Source organism: Acinonyx jubatus, chromosome B2 (assembly GCF_027475565.1).
Source record: "Acinonyx jubatus isolate Ajub_Pintada_27869175 chromosome B2, VMU_Ajub_asm_v1.0, whole genome shotgun sequence".
Lineage (NCBI taxonomy): Eukaryota > Metazoa > Chordata > Mammalia > Carnivora > Felidae > Acinonyx > Acinonyx jubatus.
In genome coordinates, this window is record NC_069385.1 from 70,562,395 (window position 1) to 70,574,738 (window position 12,344).

Consider the following 12,344-nt stretch of genomic DNA (forward strand, 5'->3'; position numbering starts at 1 on the left):
CGATGATTATTCATGAACTGAATATATCTACGTACCTAGCACTAGGACACCAGCGCTTCCGCAGGCCCTTGTGTTTCCCTCTAGTCACTAAGATCCCCCAAACCCTAACCATTTTTCTAATATAGATAAGGTTTGGAGCATTAGAATTTTAACATAGGGAAAGATTCTAGTTGTGGTAGGTTTGATGTTGAGTACCAGTGGCTAGGCACTGGGGCAGAAGTACAGAATGGTTGCTATGGCCCAGCCTGCCTGCTAAGTTGCTGAGAGTAACAGCTCTGCAGAGAGTTCAGGAACTTTGGCCCTGAATCTCATTTTGTCTTCACATATCTATAGGAGACTAGCCATGTTTGAGAAGCTACTATTCCTTAAAAGTTCTTAAAATTCCACTTTTCCAAGAGATCTTTTTTCCTATATTATATTAGGTACATTATTATTTGAAATTCTTTTTAATGCAGTAAAATACAACATTTACCATCTTAAACTTTTTGTTAGTAAGTAAACTCTATCCCCACCCTGAGGCTTGAACTCACAACCCTGAGATCGAGAGTCATATGCTCTACTGTCTGAGCCAGCCAGGCGCCCCAACCATCTTAAACATTTTTAAGTATGCACTTCAGTGGTGTTAAATATATTCACATTGTTGTGTGAATAAACTCCAGAACTTTTTCATCTTGCAAAGCTGAAACTCTATCCATTAAACATATTGGGAGCAGTTATTATTTTTCACATTTTCACATTTTGTTATGGAAAATATCAAACATATTCCAAAGTAGAAAAAGTAGTGTAATGAATCCCCATGTGCCCATCACTTGGCTTCAGTAATTATAAATTTATGGTTAATTATCTTTTGTTTATACTGCTGCATACTCTCCCCGCACCATCTTATTTTGAAGCAACTTTCAGATGTCACATCATTTCGTGCCTAAATATTTCAATATGTATAAAGGAAAAGAACTTTAAAAAAGCCATTATTCTTTATTACACCTGAAAAAAATGTAACAATTTTATAATACAAAACATCCTTTTAGTGTTCATACTTCCCTGATTTGATTTCCCTGATTTGTAAATAGTTGTGTGCATTCTTTTTTTTTAAGTAGGCTCCATGCCCAACATGCAGCTTGAGACCAAGACACATACTATTACTGACTGAGCCCGCCATGCACCCCTACTGTTTACATTCTTTTTTTTTTTTAATTTTTTTTTTTAAGGTTTATTTATTTTTTTGAGACAGAGACAGACAGAGCATGAATGGGGGAGGGTCAGAGAGAGGGAGACACAGAATCTGAAAGAGGCTCCAGGCTCTGAGCTGTCAGCACAGAGCCCGACGCGGGGCTCGAACTCATGGACTGTGAGATTATGACCTGAGCCGAAGTCGGCCGCTTAACCGACTGAGCCACCCAGGTGCCCCTATTGTTTACATTCTTGATCTTAGATAACGAAATCTTAGAATGTGGCGAGAGGAAGGAAAACAAATAAAAATCTCTTCATGAGATTAGGTTTGCCCCCATCCCTCATGTGTCAACTTTTTTGACTTCTTAAACTTTGGGAGACTTTCCTTAAATTTGTTAGCAAATTTCTGCCAGAAGGAAAAAGATCCTATTTTGGATAACCTACCTATGGTTACTATAGTTCTGATACTAGTAATTTAGAGGTTTATGTAAAGGTCAGTGGAAGCATTGTTGTAGAAACTAATGTGTACCCTTTGGAGGAAAGACTGTTGACATGCCTTTTATTTTTCACTTGCCTCCTTAGGCTAGTAATAGAAGTTCTTCTCGTGAACAGGAGCTGGCCTTTAGGTCTTATGTGCTGGTTGATTCAATCTGCAAAAATCTTCAGACGCTGGCCATGGCAGTGGCTTCTCAGAATGCTGTGTTGTTGGAAGGACCGATAGGATGTGGCAAAACTTCCTTAGTTGAATACTTAGGTGCAATGACGGGTAGAAGGAAGCCCCCTCAGCTTCTTAAAGTCCAGCTTGGAGATCAGACCGACAGTAAGGTAATTAAGAAATGGCAGGTTTTGGTGGATTAGCATGCTTATAAATGTTTGCATTAAAGTATTGTTTTTGCTAAGGGATGTGAGAATAGTCCTTGGTCTTCATAACTGGTAGGACTAAGCTGTAAAAACCTCAAGTGCCTGCTTATTTCTGTATAGAAGTTTAACAATTAATCAAAGGTTATAGCAATTGGTATCTCAGATGTGTGGTGTCAGTAATTACTTTTACCTCTTCCTGTAGATGCTGTTGGGAATGTATCGCTGCACAGATGTCCCAGGAGAGTTTGTGTGGCAACCTGGTACCCTGACACAGGCAGCCACAAAGGGACACTGGATCCTTCTGGAGGATATTGACTATGCCCCTTTAGATGTGGTATGTCATCTCACTAATTATTTGCTGATTCTACCTTTGAAGAGCATTTGGTTAATAGTGATTCTGGGAGGTGTTTGATTTGAGATGGTGTGTTTTGCAAGAAGCTCATTCATGGTTGCCTACCTAATCTGGTTTGAGGTAGGATTACTTGGCTTGTCTCTTTTTTGATAGAAAATTGATAAAATTCCACTGGTGCTGTTTCATTCAGTAGAGTAGTCCCCCCTTATCTGCCGTTCAGTTACCTGTGGTTACCCACGGTCCTGAAGCAAATGATTCTCCTCCTGTGTCTTCTGAAGGTTAGTAGTAGCCTGACGCTATGTCACAGTGCCTCGGTCATTCACCTCACTGTTACCTAGGCATTTTATCATCTTTCATCTCCACAAGAAGGGTAAGTACAGTACAATAAGATACTTTGAGAAAGAGAGACTCCATTCACATATCTTTTTTATAGTATATTGTTAGAATTATTCTATTTTACTGTTAGTTATTGTTGTTAATCTCCTACCTTGCCAGTTTATGTTAAACTTTATCATAGGTATGTTTGTGTAAGAAAAAGTATACTGTAAATAGGGATCTGTATTATGCACAATTTCAAACATCCACCAGGGGTGTTGAAACATACACTGTGTGGATAGGGGGAACTACTATAATCGGATATGTGACCAATTTCACTGTAGTTTTTTCCTCCTTTAGTTAAATTATGTGACTAGTTTCATAACCTTTCCAAGAATAGGCCTTGTGGGAAACATCTTACCAATGTTACAGATACACTGAGAACTTTGAGACCCTACTTCCTAGCTGTGGCATCCATAGAGCAGTGGGCTGAGGACAGATGAAGAAGAGATGATGTAACAAGAGTATCTTGTCTTGGTTTCATTAAGGAAAATCTACTGGACGTATATTTTCATTTTTTAAAGATTACTTTTCTATGTGTATCAAAATAACTATGCAGGCAGTCCATGTTTCCTCTATATTTTGTAAAGTATGACAAAAATGTATTGCAGAATGAAAAATTCTTCCTTGGGCACATTTTCCTGAGATTGGTTTTAATTTTTTTTTTTTTTTTTTTTAAATCATGAACCTAAAGTACCTTTTGGATAGGAGAATAACGTGAGAGTGTGTGTGTGTTTGTATGTGTAGGTTTAGGAAAATATGAAGGGGAAGGAGTAGCTATAAATACATGTGTATTGCGATGATTTTACAGTCTGATGAAGTAAAGATGTAATGGAATTACTGGCCCAGGTAGGGCCTCATAATATGATTACCATGTTCTAGGGTCTCTGTCTCTCTCTCTCCCTTTTGTTTTGTTTTGTTTTGTTTCTTGAGTCTCATTGACATACCATGTTCTAAGGTCTTAATGCTCAGTTTTATAGGACCGGAAACTTAGTTTTCTTAATAAGCTCAGAGCTAAGGCTGACTCCTACAAATGAGACTTAATAATACAACTGAAACATAAGCTACATGGCCAAATATTTGCTGAGGGTTTTCACTTTCTTTTCTGTTTTCTTCTTCAATTTTTTTTCCTCCTCTCCACACCAAAACTAAGGCCTTTCATTTTCTAGTGCTGTCTTCCCTGGCATGTTTTTTAGATACCAGGGTACCTGGGAAGTCATTAGGATTATGGATTGTGGAATTAGAGCCAAAGAAGATAGATGAACATAAGAGATAGTCCATCCAGGCCATGATGGAGCCTGGGGATCCATCCCTGTCCTATAGTTAATTATATTCCTTGATGACCAGGTCCTGATTCAAGACCAAACTGACAGTTTCTATCTTGGTCTCCCTTTGCCAATATTTGATAAACATCATAAAATTCTACATTGAGTCCCATTTTGTATAGACTGGATTCTTTGGACTTCTTACTTTGGTTTTTCTTTTTAAACTTCCTGTATAAACTCATGTTCCCTAGATCCATATGTCTAGTCCACCTTTTTGTCGGAAATATCTACTTGAATGTCCCTTAGCTGGTGGAAGTTCAAGATGTCCAAAATGGAGCTTGTCTGCTCGTTCTCAGAACAACCTTTTCTGCCACAGTTAGCAAGCCAGAAGTTTGATGTATCCTAGTCAGCACAGGAGACCCCTAGTCATTTATCTCTAAGTTTTGTAGTTTTCCACTACTTCATATGCACATTCTGCCCTAACAACAGAATCCTTTTATGACATACTCTTAGGAACAAAGAGTTTTATCCATTTGAATATTTTTACATGGAGTTTAGTTTGTGCCATTTCTCTCCCACCAAACCTGGCTAATTCTTGCTCAGACTTAAGACTGAGTGAATATCATTACCTCTGGGATGGCTTCACTGCCCTGCTTCTACACCATTCCATTCTGATTCATAGCCACCCTCTATCTTCAGCTCTGGGGTCATGCTGTATGGTGGCTTGCATGGCTATTCCATCAGATGCTCGGCTGTAAAACCTCAGTCATGCCTGGATTTTTAGTGTCTGGCTTGTTTCTAGTCCATAGTAGGCACTTAGCGAATGTTGAATGAATAAATCATTCTGTCAGAGTATAGGTGGCTCAGACATTCCTACCTGCCTTTTGGACCCAGTTCATGCTATGAGAATTAAGGTTTCCTTTACAGATGTGCTCATCATTTGGAGAGAAGGGTTTATTGTTGTTGTTGTTGCTTTAATAGCTTTATCAGTGGGGTTTTGTGATTTAGGTTTCTGTGCTGATCCCTCTCTTGGAGAACGGAGAGCTCTTGATTCCCGGCCGAGGTGACTGTCTGAAAGTGGCTCCTGGATTTCAGTTCTTTGCAACTAGGAGGTATGTCCTATTAACCTTTCTGTTTCCACTGTGGAGGCTTTTCCTCATACATTCCCACACTAGAGTCCAAAATCCCTGGAATAGAGTTTCCTGGGCCCACTTTAAGCAAGTGATGACAGATCCAATTTTCATTCCTTACTTATTTTTAAAAATACCTGATTCTATATCAGCACTCTCTATTTTATTCCGTTGTTCATTTGTCTTTACACCATTTGTCTTTGATTACTGAAGTTTTTGTTTGTTTGTTTTTAATTTTTAGAGAAAGAGAGTGCACTAGTGGGGGAGAGGGTCAGAGAGAGAGAGAGAGGCAGAGAAAATCTTAAGCAGGCTGCAAACTCAGCACAGAGCATGACATGGGGCTTGATCCCACAAGCTGTGATCCTGACCTGAGCTGAAATCAAGAGTTGGATGCTTAATCAACTAAGCCACCCAGGTGCCCCTGTAGCTTTTTAAAATTTAAGTGGGCTCTGTGCCCAACGTGGGGCTTGAACTCACAACCTGCACATCAAGAATTGCATATTGTAATGACTGAGCCAGCTAGGCACCCCTTCATTCCTATTTTAAATAGAGATAACTAAATCAGAAAATGAGAGGGTATTTCCCCCCCCCCCACTTAAAAATATACAGTTTTTTAAAACTACACCTTGTTTCATGTTTTCAGAAATAATCACCAGTGGAACTGTTGTCAGACAGCCCTAGGTTTGAGTCCTGACACTACATTTTGTATTTGTGTGTATCTTGCTTGTCTGATAATGATGGGGCTAATAATACCTACTTTATGACTTGGTGTAGGTGGTAAAGATTAAATGAAATAATTTATGTTAAAGACTTCTTACATAATAAGTGCCCAACTAACTAATGGCTAGCCACGATGATGGTGATGATGATGACCTGTAAATTTTAACCAGTGAAAAAATTGAACGTAAGCATCAACAAAGGAATAAAACCTAAACGAACTTAGTATATGTTCTTGTCTATCTTTTATAACAACATGGATGTAGTGGTTTATTTCCTACTGCTAGTCTGTGTCTTTACAGCTGCCCAAGAATGACACTAATGTCACATTGTATTTTAGTGGTGGTTAAATTAGTGTTTGCCTCAGTGAACATTTACAGACAGGGTGGAGTTAACCTAACGGTTTTCAAGGAGCACTTTGCTAGGCCTTGCTTTTTTTTTCTTAAATAAACCCTGGTTTCATTCATAGAAACAGTGAAGTTCTTTCCTGCTATGTTCATATCTCAGAAAGTCCTGGGACATCATAGAAAGGTGTCAGACAGACTTGAATTCAGTTCTTGGCTCTTCCATTTATAGTCATAGTTGAGTGATCAAAGGACCTTGCCGCCTCTTCTTAAAAACATTTTTTTTTAATGTTTATTTATTTTTGAGAGAGAGACAGAGCCAGGGAAGGACAGAGAGCAAGAGCGAGAGCGAGAGAGAGAGAGAATCCAAAACAGGCTCCAAGCTCTGAGCCATCAGCACAGAGCCTGATGCAAGGCTTGAACTCATGAACTGTGAGATCATGACCTGAGCCGAAGTTGGACACTCAACCGACTGAGCTACCCAAGTGCCCCATCCTCCTTTATGCGTTAGAAGAAAAGTAGGGTACCATCTCCTTAGGAAGTTGTGAGGATTATGTGAAATGGCCTGGGTGTAGGCTTGTGGCTTGGCCAAAGTATGTGTTTAATGAATATTCCTTCTTGAAATTTTGAATAATTTTGGTATAGTAGCTTTTGGTAATAAGCAGTGAACTTTATTTTTTTTTAATGTTTATTCATTTTTGAGAGAGCACAAGTGGGGGAGGGACAGAGAGAGAGGGAGACACAGAAGCTGAAGCAGGTGCCAGTCTCTGAGCTGTCAGCACAGAGCCCAGTGCAGGGCTCCAACCCCTGAACTGTGAGATCATGACCTGAGCCAAAGTCCGATGCTTAACCAACTGAGCCACCCAGGTGCCCCAGCAGTGAACTTACTTTTAATGCTAGCGTCCTTGGATTATGTTTTCTCTTTCCTGAAGTTATGTCTTAAGGAAGAGAAATGTGTATTAAAATACCTGATGGGGTACCTGGGTGGCTCAGTCAGTTAAGTGACTGACTTCTGCTTAGGTCATGCATGATCTTACGGTTTGTGAGTTGGAGCCCAGCGTCATGCACTGTGCTGACAGCTCGGAGCCTGGAGCCTGCTCTGGATTCTGTGGCTTCCTCTCTCTCTGCCCCTCCTCACTTGTACTCTATCTTTCTCAAAATAAATAAACATTAAAAAAATTTTTTTTAATTAAAAAAATATCAAAACACCTGATAGAATCATTTGTAGTGATTAGAAAATGACTTGATTAACATTGAGCTACCACCTCACAGCAGTCAGTGTCTAAAATTAACAACTCAGGAAACAACAGATGCTGGTGGTGATGTGGAGAAACGGGAACCCTCTTACACTGGTTTTGGGAATGCAAACTGGTGTAGCTGCTTTGGAAAACAGTGTGGAGTTTCCTCAAAAAATTAAAAATAGAATTACCCTACAACCCAGCAATAGCACTTTGGATTTATCCAAAGGATAGAGGAGTGCTGATTCACAGGGGCACATGTACCCCAATGTTTATAGCAGTGCCATCAGCAATAGCCAAATTCTGGAAAGACCCCAAATGTCCATCAACTGATGAATGAATAAAGAAGTTGCGGTTTGTATATACAATGGAATACTACTTGGCAATGACAAGAATGAATTCTTGCCATTTGCAACAACGTGGCTGGAACTGGAGAGTATTATGTTAAATGAAATAAGTCAGTCAGAGAAACACAGATACATGTTTTCACTCATGTGGAATTTGAGAAACTCAACAGAAGACTATGGGGGAAGGGAAGGGGAAAAAATAGTTTCAAACAGAGAGGGAGGGAGGCAAACCATAAGAGACTCTTAAATACAGAGAACAAACAGGGTGGATGGGGAGGTGGCAGGAGGGAAGGGAGAAAAGGGTGATGGGCATTGAGGAGGGCACTTGTTGGGATGAGCACTGGGTGTTGTATATAAGTGATGAATCATGGGAATCTACTCCCGAAACCAAGAGTACACCGTATGTACTGTATGTTAGCTGACTTGACAGTATATCATATTTAGAAGAAAAAAATAAAATAGATAAAGAAAATAACTTGGTTAAAGCTCTGTTGTACCCCCTTAGGAAAAGAGTCAGACTTGGGTCAATTGGCAACCTTTCATTTGTCTTTTGCCCTATGAGCCCAGCATATCTGGCACCAGAAGGGGTTGTGAGTGTTATTCATATATGAGATATTGTCTAGCAAGGGCAACTAGAGGCATAATTAAAGATTAAAATTGGGAATTTTGTATAATTTTTTTTATTTTGCAATACAGACTCTTGAGCTGTGGAGGAAATTGGTATCGACCTCTAAATAGTCATGCTGCTCTGCTAGACAAATATTGGACCAAAATTCACATGGATAACATGGATAAGAAAGAACTGAATGAGGTATGTCGTTATTAGTGAGAAAGTACAGATGCTTTTCTTTAGTTTTTATTGTTAAAAGTTCCAGATATACATGTAAATAGAGGAAATGGTGTAATGAATCACCAAAATACTCATTAATAGTTAATGTACTAACATTTTACTGTACTAACTTCATCTGGTATTTATTTGCAAATATATTGGAAAGCAAACGTTTCATACTTATGCATCTCTAAAAACTTAAATGCATTTTCATGCGTAATCACAATAACTTTATTATACTCTATAAAATGAACAGTAATTCCTCAGTACCATTTTTTTTAAGGTTTATTTATTTATTTTGAGAGAGAGCACATGTGTGCAAGCATGAGCAGGCGATGGACAGAGAGAGAGGGAGAGAATCTCAAGCAGGCTCCTCACTGTTAGTGTAGAGCCTAAAGTAGGGCTCAAACCCACGAACTGTGAAATCATGACCTGAGCTGAGATCAAGAGTCAGACACTCAACTGACTGAGCCACCCAGGTGCCCCATCTTCATTACCATATAATTCTCAGTGTATTTTTCTCCATTGTTTCCAAAGAACTTTTTGTTTACTAAGTTGTTTTGTAACTAATGTCTTTAACACCCAGCAACTTAGTGTACATTGTGTTCCGGGTATTAATGAAAATTGAGATAAATTATTATTTTTTTTATTTTCCACATTGATTCACTTTAGTTTTTCCTGGTTATCCTTAATCATTATGAGGTGTACCTCTCTTCACCCTGCTAACCTCTCATTTTCCCTTTGTATCTACTCCCTCATTTGGAAAGCTTCCTAATCTGCAATGCTTCATCTTAGAGAAATGCATTGTCAGTGATCATTCAGGCATGGGAAGGATGGGAAGGATGCTTTACTCTTGGTATAAGTTTTTATTTAAATAAGTGACAAGACAACGTTATCAAATATTTTAGTTGTTTATTAGCAGAGGGGGTTTTTCAGGGCGGTATCTACTTCATATTACTGGAGAAGGCTTGATCGTGCAATCTCTCAGAAGCCTTCTCTTGCCAGTGTGATTTTTTTTTTTTTTTTTTATAACTCTGCAGCCTGTTTTGGACTTGTGAATTTCTTATCTTACTCTGGTTCCCAGGTGTCTTATTTCTGTGTATGTCTTTCCCCATTTTGCTGCCCGCAGCAGTAGCCCCTCCAGTGTCCCCAGCATCAACTATGCCTGGCCATTGGTAATTGTTTGGTGTATTACTGTGTTATCATGCAGCTCTTTTCTTTTGCAGTTGTAGACCTTTGAATGTTTAGTTTTCATTCCTAAATTGCCATCTGTTCTTTAAAAAGGACTGAAGTTCGCATTTAGGTGTGATTTTTTTGGGGATTGAAAGGATCAGAACAGCATTTACAGCTACTTTATTTTTTTTTCACTTGTGTTCTTAAAGTAAAAGCCAAAGCTCATCTTTCCATTCCTGTCATGAGCAGCTGTGAGTCATTCTGTTCACAGGACGTACCATAGGAGCATTCACCTCATCACTTATATGAAGTATATCATATTTAAATAGTTGACCTTGAGAGGCTCACTTGTTATTTTTAAACTTCTGGACTTACTAATAAATTCTTATTCACCTGAATAAGTGACTGGTGGCGAAAACACTTGTGTATATTAGTTAGAAAATATAGTAATCTCCTACGCTGACCTCATGGGAAGTATAAGGAATTGCATTTCTATTGCTGTCACCCCCACTTATTTTATGCTTAGAAGGCTGTCTTTGACGTCTTGCTGAAATAACAAATTATATTTTAAAAATTAACTATTTACACACTTATATAATGGAATTACTACTCAGCAGTAAAAAGGACTAAACTAGTGATACACGAAGTGGTGTTTAGATGATTCTCAAAAACAATAGCTGAGTAAGAGAAACCAAACTACACGCTCCATCCTATATGATTACATGTATGTGACAGACTTGAAAGCAGAACCATAGGGATTGGATTCTGATTCCTGATTCCCACAGGCAGGGGTGTGGGGGAAGGGACTGACTGCAGAAGCGACCTGAGGGAACTGTTTGTTTAAGGGGTGATGAAAATAGTCTATATTTTGTGGTGACCAAGGTCATGGATATATATGACCAATTTTATAAATGTTCCATCCCTACACAAAAATTTATATTCTGTATTTAAAAAACCTGTGCGTGTATCCATTTAATTGAATTTATTGATTTTGTTATTTTTCTGTTTTCATTTTTAATCCATATTCAATGTTTTCAGCAATATTTGTTGTAAAATCCTTCAGTAAAACAACATGAAGAAGTAAAATCTATGAGATCTGCCACTTCAGATGACATTTGTTAAAAGGTTTTAGTTGTTTATCTTTGTAAATATGTGTATATTACATAATACAGAGTAAGTGCATCTTTCATATACAAATTGGAATGACAATATACCTTCAAGGTAACTTAAATGTATTGGATGACAATATTTCTTTTCTTTAAAAATTTTTTTTTTATTAACTATACACCTGATGTGGGAACCGATGACCCCAAGATCAAGTGCCACATGTTCTACTAACTTAGCCAGCCTGGTGCCCCTGGATGACAGTATTTCTAATATATACATATTTCCCTTCCTTTTAAAATAGACTTGCTGAATAAGTCCATATCATAAAACCTTGGAACCAATATCATGAGCACTAATTATCATTCTGCAGAAAATTTTCAATAGTTATTGAAGTGAATAGGACTACATCTTTTGCCTTTTAATTTCTGTTGTTTGCTTTTTTTAATTTTAATTTTATTTGTTTTAAAGTTTTTTTTTTTTTTAAGTTTATTTATGTATTTTGAGAGAGACAGAGAGAGCACACACGTGCAAGCAGGGGAGGGGCAGAGAGAAAGGGAGAGAGAGCATCCCAAGCAGGCACTGTGCTGTCAGCATAGAGTTGGAGGAGGGCCTTGAATCCACAAACTGCGAGATCATAACCTGAGCTGAAACCAAGAGTTGGACAGTCGGATGCCCAGCTGACTGAGCCACCCAGGTGCCCCTGTTGTTTGCTTTTTAAAAAAAATTTTTTTTTTTCAGCGTTTATTTATTTTTGGGACAGAGAGAGACAGATCATGAACGGGGGAGGGGCAGAGAGAGAGGGGGACACAGAATCGGAAACAGGCTCCAGGCTCTGAGCCATCAGCCCAGAGCCTGACGCGGGGCTTGAACTCCCGGACCGCGAGATCGTGACCTGGCTGAAGTCGGACGCTTAACCGACTGCGCCACCCAGGCGCCCCTGTTGTTTGCTTTTTAAAGATCAATTGCTTTTTATCAGTACTTAACATTAATCGTTTTACTGTGGTTTGGTTTTACACACTTCCTTTCTCTTTTCCTATTAACTGCTTCTGATTGCATTTGCTGAGAAATGACATAACAAACCTTACTAGAATTTCGTTTAAAATCAGAGTAAGTATTGGGGCACCTTGGTGGCTCAGTCATTTGAGCCTCTGTCTGACTCTTGATTGCGGCTCAGGTCATGATCTCAACACTTAGTGAGTTGAGCCCCGCATTTGGCTCTGCGCTGGCAGCATGGAGCCTGCATGGGATTCTCTCTCTTTCCTCTCTCTCTGCCCTTCCCCAACTCACGATATTTCTATCTCTCAAAATAAAGTTAAAAATTGGAGTAAGTAGTACTTGCAGGATTTTTCAGTGAGTCAGTTCCTAGGACTTGGATGTATATGTTGCTTGGACACCCTTTTACCATCTGGCTTCTACACCCTAGGTTGTGTAAATGG

The 12,344-nt window shown here is 38.9% G+C and overlaps 1 protein-coding gene across 1 annotated transcript in view; it reads left to right on the forward strand.

The window, feature by feature from the left end:
• The window catches only part of MDN1 (midasin AAA ATPase 1), a 171,794-nt gene that overhangs the window by 16,323 nt on the left and 143,127 nt on the right, over positions 1-12,344 (forward strand). Inside the window, exons 6-9 of the mRNA XM_027057252.2 lie at positions 1,753-1,995; positions 2,234-2,365; positions 5,032-5,135; positions 8,496-8,610. Coding sequence (XP_026913053.2) covers positions 1,753-1,995; positions 2,234-2,365; positions 5,032-5,135; positions 8,496-8,610 — 594 coding nt within the window. The remainder of the gene's footprint in view (positions 1-1,752; positions 1,996-2,233; positions 2,366-5,031; positions 5,136-8,495; positions 8,611-12,344) is intronic.